Source organism: Mus caroli, unplaced genomic scaffold, assembly GCF_978045245.1.
Source record: "Mus caroli unplaced genomic scaffold, Mus_caroli_1 scaffold_15, whole genome shotgun sequence".
Classification (NCBI taxonomy): Eukaryota; Metazoa; Chordata; class Mammalia; order Rodentia; family Muridae; genus Mus; species Mus caroli.
In genome coordinates this window covers 4,324,313-4,339,892 of record NW_028227270.1, presented here as the reverse complement: position 1 = coordinate 4,339,892, position 15,580 = coordinate 4,324,313, and the positions used below count along the sequence as shown (strand labels likewise).

General features: G+C 45.2%; 1 protein-coding gene and 1 long non-coding RNA gene across 2 annotated transcripts in view; one reads left to right on the top strand and one right to left on the bottom strand.

Moving 5' to 3' along the window:
• The window catches only part of Parp8 (poly(ADP-ribose) polymerase family member 8), a 179,642-nt gene extending 169,103 nt beyond the window's left edge, over positions 1-10,539 (bottom strand). Inside the window, exons 1-3 of the mRNA XM_021180032.3 lie at positions 10,326-10,539; positions 10,137-10,238; positions 9,136-9,190 (exon numbers count right to left, since the gene is read on the bottom strand). Coding sequence (XP_021035691.1) covers positions 9,136-9,190; positions 10,137-10,238; positions 10,326-10,431 — 263 coding nt within the window. The 5' untranslated portion in view covers positions 10,432-10,539. The remainder of the gene's footprint in view (positions 1-9,135; positions 9,191-10,136; positions 10,239-10,325) is intronic.
• A 26-nt stretch (positions 10,540-10,565) lies between these two features.
• On the top strand, positions 10,566-15,340 carry LOC147000850 (uncharacterized). Its single transcript, XR_015045357.1, has 4 exons — positions 10,566-10,898; positions 11,279-11,444; positions 12,993-13,180; positions 15,070-15,340. It is a non-coding gene; the product is annotated as an uncharacterized LOC147000850 (long non-coding RNA).
• Positions 15,341-15,580: the final 240 nt, after the last annotated feature.

The following is a 15,580-nucleotide window of genomic DNA, read 5'->3' as shown; positions in this document are numbered from 1 at the left end:
TCAAACTGCTGTTCAGTGGAGAAATGGCAGTCAGTAGACAGAGAAAAGAAAGCCAGTATTTAGAAGTCTGGGATGTTCCAAATAGTGGTGGGATTTAGAAAGCACTTCCTGAAAGCCAAACCAGAAATGTAAAGTTGATGGGGGAAAAAATGATTGTGACATTTGAAACAGACATGTATGGTTCCATCTGTGTTTGTGGAAACACTTAAGGAAGCTGGGTATGGTGGTGCACGCCTGCAATCCCAGCAGGACAGCCCCACATTCCAGACTAGCCTGTATTATATAGCAAGTTCCAGGCTGGAGTTACACAGCAACATTTTATCTTTAAAAAATTATTATTATTATTATTTAAATCAACTGGTAAGGAAATTGAATGGGTTAGAATATAATAATGAGGACCTTAAAGGACACTCTATTATAAAGTGCTAGTAGTCTAAGCTGAGGTCAACAGGGCATGATATAAATGCTGGGGGGATACTGCTGACAAGAACAGTTCCTAAATGTGTGTGTGGCAGAGGTGGTGGTGAAGGGGGGAGTGTATATAAGACATCAGGAAGGGACAGCTGAATCTGTGAAGCCTGAGACTCCCAACTCCCATCCCTCACTCAGATAGGATTTTGCCCAGGAAAAGGGCCAGAGAACGAAGCTTGTTCGAAAGGGGAAATGGTTTGTTTTGATGTGCTGAACTGAGATGGAGATGTTGTCAAACCTGAGCGGGTGGTGGCGCCAAGCATTTAAGGAGCTATGTCTTAGAAGAAACCTAAATTACAGCACCAAAATAAGGGGCAGGACAGGTGGTTCAGTGGGTAGAGCCTGGCGGCCTGGGTGCAGATTCCCTGGAACCCAGGAAAAGCTGAATGTGGTGGCATGTGTTTGCAATCCCAATACTCCTCTGGGGAGATGGGAGGTAGGGAAAGGACAATCTAACTGGAAGCTGAAAGGCCCGACAGACTGGCATATACACTGGAAAAGCAGCCAGGAGACACGGTCTCAAGGAAAGTGGGGGCTGAGAACCAAAGAGCCTGAGGTTGACCTCTGACATCCACACATGCACCCCAACACATGAGCTCCTCCACACAAGAACCTGGGCACAACAGGTAATGTACACACACATATACAAAAATAAATTTCTAAAAATATGCTTCTTGCCAACTGTGGTGACATACACCTCTAATCTAGGCTCTTGGAGAGGTGCTCCAGGAGAATTTCTACTTAAGGACCTGGCCAGTGCTCCTAAGTGAGATCTTGTCTCAAATACTAAAATAGAAATAATTATTATCCTATTTCCTATGGGTGTTCACCAAGGGGTAGGAAAAATGGTGTTTTGGGAATGAAATTAAAGTATCCCATTGTCAGTACTTGCCTAAAATACACTGACTAAATCTTTATCTTAAAGCAATATCCACCCTATTACAGCCCAAGCCACTGGAAGGCAAATCAGGGTACCAAATTGAAAAATATTTTCAGGATTGATGAAAAAAAATTTTTTCTTCCTCAATGCTGCAGTGTAATGATGGAGAATTTAAATGGACTAGTCAAATATTTGCCTAAACATTCCAGGGCCAAGGTATATAACTTTCCAACGATTACACTTCGCACTGTGCCCAGGAACATCTCTTGCCAACCAGGAGATTTTTCAATACTGACCCTGGAAAACATCCCTTAGCAAGCCTTCCCTGTCCCTAAATATTCCCAACAACTCTAGTCAGGCCAGTTGAACCAATTCCCCTCCACGTTCTATAAACATTGACTTGTACTGAGCTATAGCCCTACTGTCTTGTGCAAAGCTAACCTATTTGAAATTGCCCTACCCTCAATTTCTTTAGTTATAATGTAAAGTAACCAACAGAATGACTACTTTGCTTCAGAGTAAACACAGAAGGTGAAAGAAGAGGGGTAGGCGCTCTGCTGAGACTGTGTTCAGCAAAATAAGTATCATGAACAGTATTGCCTTAATCCACAAAAAAAAGGTTAAATATCTTAAGTATATATGCTTTAATAAAGCCTTATTCATGCTAAACCACAGGTTATTTTAAGTCAGTGGCTTGAAATTTCATCTAATAATGAATTCTTTTCTAAACAACTTACACAAGACAGAGCAACCGGATGGGAGGGGGTGTCAATACCACTGCTGTCTTTCCTAAGTCCGGGTTCTCTACATACCTGCCCCACCTGGAACTTGCAGAAATGCCCTTGCCTCTGTTTCCCAGGTGCTAGGATTGCAGGTGTACATCCCCATGCCCAGCCTCGCAGCTATGACTTAAGAGTTGTAACTCAGTAGGTACAGCACTTGCTTTCCATGCAAAAGGGACACAGGTTCAATTCCACATACCCAGGGTTCAGAGGGGATCACCAGGTCCCCTTTTACTTATTCAGTTTCCTTCACACTCCCCTCTCTGGCCATTCCAGCATCTGAGGTAGCCTTCACACTTTAAGTAAGACACTTTTAAGAAGCCAGGGGGTTTTTTGGATAATAACTAATGTAACACTAAATCATGGTAAGCAACACCCTGCTGCCAAAAGAAATGTGTTAATTTTCTATTTTAAAAAAAAGTGATCATTCTTCTGACATCTTGAGGGGCATTTGATGGTTCAAATAACTACATATTCCAGGATTTCTATATTGAGCACTTAGACACCTCCTAAACAATAAAAATCGAACCTTTTTAAAAAGGATTGGAGCCAGACGTGGTGGCGCATGCCTTTAATCCCAGCACTTGGGAGGCAGAGGCAGATAAATTTCTGAGTTCGAGGCCAGCCTGGTCTACAGAGTGAGTTCCAGGACAGCCAGGGCTACACAGAGAAACCCTGTCTCAGAAAACAAAACAAAACAAAACAAAAAGGATTGGATTACCTCATGCACCTTTCAGATTCAGATTCCTAACCCATGTGCTTGTTATATACACTCCTTTCCAAGGAAGTCCAGGGCTGGCAGGATGGCTCAGTAGGTGAAGGCATCTGCTGCTAACCCTGGCAACCTGAGTTCTATACTCAGAACCCACGTGGTGGGAGGGAAGAACGGACTGCCAAAGGTGATCCTCTGACCTCCACACGTGAGTCACATCATGTTCATGGCATGAACACCCACCCACACATCCACACACTAAATCTACATGTATGAAAAGGCTAGGTATTGTGCTACTAATGAAATCCAAAGAAAACAAATGCCCTTTTGCAATTGTATATACTGTCTCTCCCTAAAGCCACCCACCCGTGTATATGAGATTAACACTCAGGTGGCTTCGACCTTCTTGAAAATTGGTTTGGTGACCAGACTCTTGCATTTTTTAAATTGGACTAAGAGTTCAAATTTCTAGTCTACCAAATAACTGGAGTATTATCTTAAACAATGGCACTATGTGCTTGTCACACACACACACTCCACACACACACACACACACACACACACACACACACACAAAGAAACTTGAATGTAAGAGACAGAACACAGAAATTGTAACTTGGCCAGGCAACTTTTTTCACATTGGAGTCATATGCAATTACATTACAAGTGGTACCACCAGAGTGAGGGCTCTTCGGAGTGTTCAAGTATCTCCATATTTGGTCATTTAAGTTAGAGAATTCCTTCTTGCCTGCCAGGTTCTTTTAGCATTCATTTCATAATTCTTAAAACATCTACTTATGGGGAAAAACAGTGTACTAGACAGTGCTCGAGGTGCAAGGGAAACCACAGTGACAAAGTTCCTTTTCTAAAATGCTTACAAAGATACATAGGCAAGCAATGAGTTTCAACAGACAGCCACTAATGTAGGAAGTTTTAACCTAAGCTTTCCACTTTTTAACAATGCAAAGCCAATACACACTCAAGCAGGAAACTTCCTTCTATTTTTCAATTTCTATCTTTTCCAAGATTAGCCCTCAAGATATCAGATACATTCTTGTGATGCTCAGAGACTTCCATCATAAGGGGAAGCCACTCTTAGCAGTGTGCTGTGTTGGTAAACCAGGGTGCGGGGTAGGTCACGCATTACAGATGCATATCAACCTACTGTAATCTCCTTGTATTGTAGATGGATGAAGCCGTAACCCCCTTCATAGGTAGAATGCATCTGTGTATTATGGCATAGCTTTAGAAACATCTAGCAGGACCTTAGAGGGAATGATTCCAAGGAAAGATTTCTGAGATGAAAATGTTGTCTTAGCAAGCATCTCAGCAATGAATAATGCCTAGGGATTCGAAGATAAAAGGATGGAGAGCAAAGTATAGAAGGAAGGAACCAGGCAGAACATACTGAGAAACAGGAGGTAGCAGGTGCTCCAAGGTGCACTACTGCTATTGCACAATACTCCAAAACATATCCCTGGATAAGGAATTATGCTCCAAAAGATGTCAATCCACCTGTGATGATGTCATAAAGGAGAATTACCCATAAACTGAGGCTACACATAGATAGGCGAATTCACAACTTCTGCTGGATACAACACTTCGAATTTCATAATTTCTGATATAAATACTAGATTTTTTTTAAAGGTGGGGTTTCAATACATATGACAGACTGGACTGGAACTTATAATTCTACTTCAGACTCCCAGGAGTTGATATTTTAGGTCTATCGTATACTCCGTTTAAATATTATAATCCCTAAGATGCCGTCATGCTTTTTGACTGGAAATATCTCCATTTAATGAACATTTCATTATGTTCACATCCTTTCTAAAGGAAAAGCACTAATATTACGTTCTAAACTGTGACCTCTCAGCCAGCACCAGTGACCCAAGGTTGTGATGTCTGCTCCTCTGGAAGCTGAGGCAGGAAAAGCACAAGGGCCAGACTAGTTGCGGCTATAGAGTGAGTTCAAGTCTAGCCTGCACAGTGAAACATTAATATAGAGAATAAAAAGAAGGGCAGGGATGCAGATGAGTGGTAGGATACTCAGAGAGCACGAAGATGCTGTGTTCAGTCCCACAGACTACACACAAAAGAAATGGAACCTCTCAGAAAAATGTAATCCAGTCTTTGGATGTGTGCGTTTTATATGTATATAAAAATATTCTAAGAGCATAAACTAATACATTAACAGAAGTCATAGGAACTCCTTGGTCGTCTTTTTCTTCTTCTCCTTCTCCTCTTCTTTCTTCTTCTTCCTTCTTCTCCTTCCTTCTTCCTCTTCCTTTCTCTTCCTCTTCTTCTTTTCTTTGCATGTCTTGTTTTCTAAATATTTTAACTTATTTTTTTCTGCACCTGTGCACACACACCTGCTCAGGTACAAGCCATGAGATGCCGGAAGGACACTTTCAGGGGACAGGTGGGTGCAGGGACTGAAGTCAAGTCATCAGGTTTGGTGACAGGTGCCTTTACCAGCTTCACCACTTCACCAGCCCATTCGAAACTTCTAACAACCAGAAGTTCTTATGGTTTTTAAAACATATGTTTTATTTGTCACAATCTTTCCATGGTTAAAAGTTAAGGGAATTCCCAGAGCAATCTGTAGTCAGGCAATCAAAGCAACGGTGTACTCGGTTCTGCCCTGAACTTTAATAACCTCTGGCCCCAAAGATTTAGTCAGCTTTCCTATCCCCCTGTTATCTGGTGCCCGCACATTTTATCCCTTCTGTTTCTTCTGGCACTAATTCTATGTCTGACCACAGGCAAGATGCAAAATCAGAGCTCCTCTCCTTTGAGGTTTTAAGGAATGTCCTGCTACTTCGTATAGGAAAAAGAAGGTGCCAAAAGGTCAGAAGCATGAAAAGTGTAATAGGAAAAAAAATGACTTTTTGCATGAACTCTAAATTGTGGACAGCGGAGGTCTATTCTTAGCAAACGTCTGGAATCAAGCAGCCCTGGGATTCAGGGTGGGGATAGGGGCTGTTAAAGGATCACTGCTAGAATGAGAGAGTTAAACAGTATTATGTATTGAACAAATGTTAAGCGGGGGTAGATGCCTGGAAAAGCAATGTTCACAATATTTAACACCCTTTCCCCAACCAACAGACATTAAACATTACAAGTGTCTGTTCAGCCCTTTGGTCTGTTGTGTCTGTTTATGTGACTCTGTTTGCATCCTCAGGAAGGTCAAACAGCCTACGTACAGGAGGCAGCATATGCCTCAGCACTGTGGCAGAACGGGGACTCACACCTTGGCACGCCTCAGTTAACTGCATAAATGGGACCTTGCCATGCCCGTTGAACCGTCTCTGAGCCTCCACACACCTGAAAGTGAGGAGAGGGGCCCCACGAACTTTTTCCAGCTTTGATCCAGGTATTTCCTCATCCTCACCCCTCAGTTCAATCCACCAAGGCAGGACACCCAACACTAACCAGTACTTTGCCCCTGTGTATAAGGCCAATGCTCGGACCGAACCATCAAATCATTGATTTGCATTTCCAGTTATCAACAGACACACTAAAGTTTACAAAAGCAAACATGAAAGCTCTGAATTCTTTCTTTTAATAAATAGTAATGTGAAATGATCACCTTTTATAATGTTTGGGGCATGTACGTCATTCTTAGAACGTGTTAGGTATGATTAAATGGTTATGTTAAATTTTATCTACAACTTGAATTGAAAAATTCATTTCTAATGGTTTCAATGAAATAGCAGCTGAAATCAATTCAACCCACTACTCTCTGTAGAAGACTTCCTTCAATGGAGAAGTCTAATTTATTTGCCATGACAACACTAATCCAGTCCTATAAGATGGTAAGCACAATAAATAGAGACAGAGCTGGTGTAGTTGGTCACGTCTGTAACTCCCAACACTCAGGAGGCAAACGCAGGACAAACACCAAGTCCAAAGCCAGAGTGACCTTTACGGTGAATCCCAGGCCAGCCAGGATTACAGTGGGACTGGATCAAAATCAATTTTTAAAATACATAAATAAATCAGAATCCAGCAAAGCTATTTTAATTTTTTTTTTTTTTTTTTTTTTGAGACAGGGTTTCTCTGTATAGCTCTGGCTGTCCTGGAACTCACTCTGTAGACCAGGCTGGCCTTGAACTCAGAAATCCGCCTGCCTCTGCCTCCCGAGTCCTGGGATTAAATGGGATTAAAGGCATGTGCCACTGGCTGTCCTGGAACTCACTCTGTAGACCAGGCTGGCCTTGAACTCAGAAATCCGCCTGCCTCTGCCTCCGGAGTCCTGGGATTAAAGGCGTGTGCCACCACGCCCGGCGCTATTTTAATTTTAAATACTTGATCTCTATGTCGAGTTGGGAAGTGGATAACTGTGGGTCTCTAATACGGCTAATGAAAGCAATATATTTCTAAGAAACTCTCTGCCCCACCATACAAATAAAAAATAGATTTCTTATTGTCCTGTATTAAACAACTGTATATTTGTTGCGCTGTTGAACCAGCCTCGGAGAAAACAAGGCAATCACAGAGCTCTACCAATTTTCTTTCCCTATTATACACACAAGCCCCAGATACTTAAATAGGCACAACAGAAAAACATCACCTCATAATAGAATGACATAGCAAAGGAAGCATTTCTCACTTTAAAAGTAGTCATGGTCCCTACAGGGAAAACTGATGTTATCTTAATTAGTTAACTACTCATCCCAACACCTTAGACGTGATCCTGGAGACATTCATAACTTCTCCACCTCCAGCTCAGGAATTGCTAATAAAAAAAAAAATCTTAACTGCAGCATCTAGCAGATGTAAGCGACTAAAGTCATCGTGTGCCCCTCCTAGTACACTGAGACCACAAGTGTCTTACTAGAAATCAGAGCACCTGGAAGACTGAGGCAGGAGAACTACCGTGAGTTCTAGGCCAGGCTAGGCTTGAGGAAAGATACACACATACACACACACACACACCTCAAAGAAAAGCCCACTTAGGATATCCCTATCCCCACCATCCACTAAAGGAAGGTGACAACTGACTCCACCTAACTGCCTGGGAATGATTTCAATTGACACAAAGAATGTTTTAGCCCTTATAGTTATCTAAGAGGACATCCGTCATATAATAATGTCCTTCGGATATTAAGTGTAGCAGCAGTGTTAATTTAATCAAACACCCTCTAATTTAATTTGATCCATAATTACAAAAATGATGGTACTCTCAGAAATTAGGAAATAATGTAATTTATTCTCTCCCCCAAAAGGCAATGAAGCTTAATAATTCATTGATACATTCTCAACTAGTCAATCAATGTGAGGCCAATCCTGGGACTTAGGGTGACTTTATTTGGGTATAGGATAACCATTCTAAAATCTTATTATGAGATAAATGACGCAACATAAATTCTAAGTATTTTAAGGGTACACATTTAAAAAGATATTTACAGACCAGAGCTTCTTTGCCATTTCCATATTCATAAATATTTCCATTAGCTAAGAGATATTTTGGAAGGTGGTCAAGCTATTTTGAATGTGGACTCCTAACAACAGCACTAGGCTGAAGAGTCTCCACAGACTAAGTCAGTAGCCCCAGCTCTTTTAAACCGGTTGTCTCTAAAAGCAATTGGATAAAGAAAACCCAAACCACAAAAATGAAGAAAGCAAGGTGTAGAAACTTTTGATGCAAATTCTTCTTCCTCCGTTCAAAATTGCCTTTGAGCTGCATCAAAGCCCTGACAATTGACTACTAAAATATGCATCTCTTCCCCCAAAGGAAAAGCCATCCACTCCAGCTACATATAACTCCAAAATCTTTTCTACAACTAAATGTGAAAACCAAAATAACCACTCCTTTGCAGAGGAAAAAAGAAAAACGCCTAGGGAACTGGGAAGACCACGTGTTTATGTCAACCTTCAGGAAAATGGAAAAAGAGACACGTTGGCAAAATAAGCACTGGCGATCAAACTATTTTGTGACATCTTTTTATGTCTTTCACGTATTTCACTCCATGCTCAATGTACCAATTTTGCACGGTGTCGCCTGTGTCAAATCCAGAACGCCTAAAGAGCAATCTACTACTGAAGCAGAACACTATGTGGAGTTCTGCTCGTCCTCTGTTAGCTTAAGAAAAAAAAAAACTTCAAACATATTTATTTTCCCTCTTCTATATAAAATCGGGAGACAACTGGCTAGGAATGCAGCTAGATAGCAGTCCCAAGATTAAACAAACAAGCAAAAAAATACCCAAACACGGAAGACACCAGGAACAAAGGAAACACAAGCGTGTGAACAGGAAATGAAGCAACTCTATACACATAAATACCTTTTGGGGCCGCCAACGTAGGTGAAAGTAAAGGTGGAGTCTGAGTATCTGAAATCTGAAACGGAAAGTCGTGTTATAAGCCACCCCATGCTTTGTTTTTAACCCCAATTCTGTTTTGAACCTGCTCTTTCGTGTGAGCCTAGGAGGCCCGATGGGGAGGGAAGCAAAGGCTGGAGAGCTAGGGGCAGCCAGCAGGGTGGTGTAGGAGGGGATGCGGAGCACCCCGTGGGGTGCAGCGGGAGGCCGCCCCCCGCAACAAGTGCCGGGTGTCATGGCAACAGCGGGAATTTCCCAGCCAGGCAGCCGGAAGCAGCCCCTGGCAGGCTTCGGACTGCGAAGCCCGAACTGCCCTCGGCCTTGGATGGGGGGGGTGGGGGAGGCGGGGAGCAAAGATGGACGTAAAGCGACCCCCAGGTTGGGCCTGCGTAGCTCGGGAACCCCGGGAATCCATCCCTTCCCCGGGGCGGTGTCCTGCGCGCTCGCCGAGGAGCGGGTGCAGCGGAGGGGGGCGGGAGCTCGGCCCAGCGCTGCCTTCTCCGGGGGCCTCGGCGCCTGGCGGGAGCAGCGCAGCGCTGCGCAGCGCAGCGCAGCCGGTCCCTTCCCGGCCGCCGCCGCTCGGCCGATGGCGCAAAGCCGCCGGGCTCTAGCCCGCCCCGCTCGGCCGCGGCTGCCGAAGCCCGGAGGCAAAGCTCGGATGCTCTGGGCACCGCCGATGGCTGGAACCCAGCGCCCGGCCCCTGCACTCTGATCGCGCGGGTCCTGCCCCAGGAACCGGAGACTGCCCTGGCCTGGTGGGGTTTTTTTTTTGGGGGGGTGGCTCGTGGCCCCCTCCTCTTTGGGCTTCAGCTCACGCCGCTGCAGCTATTTCCAAATACACCCGGAACGGGGACTTGCCGCCCCACACTCCCAAGCTACACGCGTCGCGGTCAGAAATCTGGGCAATGGGGTAGACGGAGGGGAGGCTGGCTCCTGGTCCTAGGATCCGAGAGGCAAGAACTCACCTGCAAACAGGCAGTCTTTCTCGGCTCTTGACTTCTGGATCACGACGTCGATATCCTTCTGAATTCTCTCTTGCCTTGAACACATCCCCATTAAATAAATCCCTGGAAAAGAAGCAGCCGCTATTTCCACCCCACCCCACCCCCCTCGCACGCTTCCAGCTTTCGTAAATATTCAGTTAAAAATGAAACCTCTGGCCGAGGCAGGGGCTGAAGGCGAAGTGGTTTCGGAAGTGATCCCGGGTGAGAGAGGAGGAGGAGGTGGAGGAGGAGGAGGAGGGGGAGGTCGGCTTTGCATTCCCAGATGTGACCGCCCAGCTGCTGCTCGCCGCTGCTGGATTCCAATTTCCTCCTGTTCTGACAATGGATGGTGATGACACCGAGTCTCACTTTATCCCTCCCCCCCGCCCGGACTGACGGCCGTAGGAAAACGAGGGGCCCGAAGGGGGCCGGGGACGGCTGGAGAGCGATCGGCAGCCGTGGAGCGGCAGGCGCCGGCGAGGGGCGAGCCCCGCTCCGACTCACGCGCGCACACCCCTCGCGGCCCGCACGCCGGCCTTCCCACACCCGCGCACACTCGCGCCCGCGGGCGGCGGCCGTGCCCAGGCTGCTGCAGCGCCGCCCGCCAGCCGCAGACCCTCCCGCACCCGCCGCGGGTCACCGGGCCCGGCTGCGCGCCGCTGGGGCTTTAATAGTATCCGCCATCCGTGCAGGCTGGATTTCCCCACCCCCGACTGCCACTCGCGCCGGGAGCTGAGTGACAGTGTAGGTAGTGAAGACTCCCTGGAGCTCCCAGCCTCTCCCGCACCACCACCACCACCACCCCTCCTCTTTCCACCACTTTTATGAATTCGACTCCACTTTCAGAAGGAATTATGAGTCATACGGAAACCCAAGCCGGAGTGGCTGGGAGGGAGAAAGAGGGGAAGAGAAAAAATTCTTTACGAATTAAAAATAAATAAAGTGAACAAGTCTTTCCTTGTAATCACATCAGGCAAAGGGAGAAAGGCTGGGGATCACTCTAGGAGGACTCTCCCATTTCCTTAATGCCTTCTTTTTTGGTGGTGACGGTGAGGTGATGGGGTTTTTTTTATTTTGTTTTGCTTTGCTTTTGCTTCTCAGGGTTGTTTGTTTGTTTCTCCCAGGTTTGAGGAGCTCTTTTGAAAATGAAGCCCTTTCTAGAAAACTCCAAAGACTCTCCTTCCTTTTCAGCTCTGTTCATAAGAAACTGGCCTGAGGGGACTCCCTAAGTCAGGGATACCTGGCTTGGGTCTTATTCAAAACCTCAGCCTTCTGTGGGCTGAGGCAAGGGTAAGTTTCTCCAGCCCTGATACCTTGAGCAACATGGAAAACCATACTGTCGAGATCCGCTCTCTACTGCCCTGCTTTAAGCTTATGATGGTTGGTCCACCTTTACTGCCGCAAGGAACCTGAACCAGCTCCACCAAGCACTTTTCTTTAGCATCGTTTCTGAGAAATGTCCCCAGGCAGACCATAGGTATATTGTTTTGCATTCTAAGACCAAGCAGTGTCTGGAATGTAGGAGGTGTTATCAATCATGTGGTCCAGAACCTTTTAATCTTCGAGATAGGAATAGTGAGTAGGGGAAGTTTTTCCTGTGCTGGCAAGCCTGAGTCAGTACCCTGGGGCCTAGGGCAGAACAGACACGCCCAGAAGAGTATTAGAATTTCAAACCCTTTTCAAGGCTGAGACTGACTGCTGGAAACACTCAGGCTGGAGGCTTATGGTATATATCCAGCATTTTAACAACATCTGTAGTCTCACGCTTTTCCTCTTGTAATCCTCAGTTTCCGACAGCCTTTAGTGACAGCAGAAGACAGCATACACCCCACAGCAGTTAGGTGGGGCTCCTTATAGGCCTTGGACACAGTGATCCTTAGCCTAACTACAGAGACAGGTCACTGTGAGACTGGTCTGAGGCCTATAGTTGCTCAGATCCACATCCCTTGAAGCTTGAGAGCACTCGGGATCTCATCCACAGACCACCCAAGGCCTTCCGTTTCCCTTCGCTGCCTTGCTTGAAGAGACTTCACTAAGGGTTCATGTTGTGATAAAGTGAGCCAAATAATCTGATTATATAGCCAGGAAAGAAAAACATGTGTATGAACCAATCCTGGCAGTTCCTCCCTCATATGGGACCATGTGGGCACCAATCGCAGGCCTGAGGATCACTAGGGAAAATAGTCTCCAGCTGATAGTGGGTGGAGAAGGCTTCAAGGTTATCTAGAGTTTACCAAGGCTTGGGGCAGCAAGAGATCCAGTGCAATTTGAAACACTCGCATCCGAGACCGTGAGGTTAGGAGTTAAGAGTTACGCTTCACTTCGGTAGCTGGGTTGCTTCTTCCATCCCAGAGGCAAGGAGCAGTGGTGGTTGCAGTAAAGCTTCCTAAAGTCTCCAGAGGAGTGTTCGGAATGGCACATGGCTAGGATGAGCGTATTTGGGCTGGCTGCTTGGCTGATAATCCTTCGCTTAAGGCAGCCAGACACCAAGGCAAGGTATTGCAAGCTTAAGAGTTAAGGTATCAGCCTATCCTAGTTCTCAACATGTCGTTAAAAGGGATGGCAACAAAGCCCATTGCCCATAACATTTATTTAACAGTGTTCCAACCATGTTTAACTCCTGTAAGCGATGCCTATTAGAGTGGTAGGTTCTTCTACCTCTCTATCTACATTGTTCCTTGCAGCCTTTCTCTATAAGATACGCCAGTTCCAGACAGCTTCTTTATTAGCCGAGTTCCTACGAGGAATTGAAATGGCTCAGAGCCTTCCTCGATGCCGTTCTGAGCCTGAGAGTATTGACAGGAGACTTAGTAAGACTGATATGGTCCTCCCTGACAGATGGAACTCTGCCTCACAGAAAATAAAGTTTCGTCCCAACTACTTCACCGGGCAGACACGAACCGGTCCGTCTTGTACAGCCATCCCCACTGAAGCTGAAGAACACAGCTCCACATCCCCTAGATCCGCTGTAGCCACAACCACGATGACCACTTCTTTTCCTCAGAATGGGATTTGATGAGGACCTCGTAAGTTCAAATCCCCCTGGCTGCTTTTCTGTAGACACCTCAGACAACAAAAGCACTTTCATTTCCTCTTTATCTCTCACTCCTGGATTCTTGGCTACTTCCTTCTTCTGTAAGGAGCACGGAACTATTGGAAGCTTAACATCTCTTACCTCACGGGGACTTGATCATATAGTTGTCTGCCCAAAGGTTTCACTTCTCCTGTATGAAAATCTGAAATAATTTTATAATATCTTACATACTACTCATGCCACATCAGGCTTTCCTGTGATTTATTCTGTCTGATGTTGTGGTTTTTTTAGACAGGGTCTCTCTATGTAGCCCTGACTGGCCTGGAACTCATTGACTGTGTAGACCAGACTAAGCCACCATGCCCAACTCCTGTGGTTTTTGTTTTGTTGTTGTTGTTGCTTTATTTTGTTGATGTTTGAGGGTTTTTTTCCCCTTTAATTTCTTTTTTTATTTTCTTGCTTTGGTTTGTTAGTTTCATTTCTGTTTTGGTTTTGGTTTTTTTTTTTTTTTTTTTTTTTTTTTTTTTTTTTTTTGGTTTTTCGAGACAGGGTTTCTCTGTATAGCCCTGGCTGTCCTGGAACTCACTTTGTAGACTAGGCTCGAACTCAGAAATCCGCCTGCCTCTGCCTCCCGAGTGCTGGGATTAAAGGTGTGTGCGCCACCACGCCCGGCTTTTGGTTTTGTTTTAAAGCTAAACTCACTTTGGCCATGCCCCTTTAGGTGTGAAATGTTTAAATATTTTTAAATATGAAACAAGATAAAACAATTAAAACCGTGTGTGTGTATGTGTGTGTGTGTGTGTGATGTGTGTGTATGTATGTGTGTGTGGGAGTATGTGTGTGTGTATGGGTGTGGGTGTGGGTGTGGGGGGGAGTGTGTGTGTGGGGGGTGTGGGAGTATGTGTGTGTGTGTGTGTGTGTGTGTGTGTGTGTGTATGGGTGTGTGTGTGTGTGTGTGTGTGTGTTAATAAACTCTGTACCGAAAGCACAGTATTGTGGGCTAGGCATAAATGAAATAATTCGCACTTTTGACTGCATCCGGCGTCTCCTTTCTCCAATACTTCGGTTTATTTTTTTAATTTTTATTTTGTGCATCTGTACTTTGAAGGCCAGAAGGTGGCATTGCCACCCTTGGAGCTGGAGCTCCAGGCTTCTGGGAGTCACCTGGTGTCGGTGCTGGGAGCTGAATTCTGGTCCTCGCAAAGAACAGTACTCACTCCTAAGCTAGAAGCCATCTCACTAGCCCCCTTTCAGCGTGCTTAGTCATCTTTAGAAAGGTCTTTTGCCTCCTTGGATAGGTCTATGCCTAGGTTATAATGCAGGCTAGATTGAAACTCTCAGCCATACAAGTGCTGGCATTGCAGACAAGCACTACCCTCACCAACCTTCCCTCGTTCTTGTTGCTGTTTGGTTTATGGAGTCTGACACCGCATTTACTAAGGAGGTATTCTGTCACTAAATTATAACCCCATTTGTTTGCAATTCTATAAAATCTCAGTGTTCTTATCCAATGAAGAAAGGCTCCTGTTCCTTTACAGGAGAGAGGTGAGATAAACCTATACATACAGAAAGACAATTATTTAGTAAAAAAAAATCTACTCGTCTCTCCTATGTACAATCTTTTCTTACCACGCCGTGGAGTGGTTTTCAACCATATCATTTGGGTGTATTTGTTACAAGTAACTTGTAATTCCCAGAACAGAGATATCCTCTGGTTCACAGCAGTAAGGCCCATGTGCCTGCCACAGTCTGGAAGTTCTGAAGGTAAACTCAGGATGCTGTGGAGCAAGTATCTATCTCTAGGTGCATTGTTCACTGCCTGGCAGTCACAACCTAGCCTTGCCTTTCAGGAGTCTCATGCTGGGTCATTTTGTTTGTCAGGAACCATTTGGTTGTATGGTAGAACTCTAACTGGAACCAGAAAAGAATAGATGGGATTTCTTGGCTCATGGAGTTGGGAAGCATACATGGGTGACTTACCAGATTGAAGAAGAACACAAGAAACCAGGGCCCTCAGGAATTGGACTAGAAGTTTAATTCGATCAGGACTCACTCTTCTTATTTCTGTTGCCCCATGTTATATTCTTTTAAATAACAAGGAATTGTTTTTTCCTCTGCTAATTTCACACTGTACCATTTGAACACAATGGGAAAGGACTGATCTGCCCACTTCAGATCAAGGGCCCATGCCCTGGGCAGCCAATGGTGGCTAGCAGATGAAGGGACAATGAGAATGTATGCTAAATCTAGAGTCTTGTACTGACTCTATTGTTTAGGGACCATGTCCATAGAGGGAGAGTATATCACAACTCTTACTGATGTGTTGCTAGTCTGGAAAATAAAAATCATTTCAGCCAGGTGTGGTGTTGCCTGCTCGTATTCATAGTACACG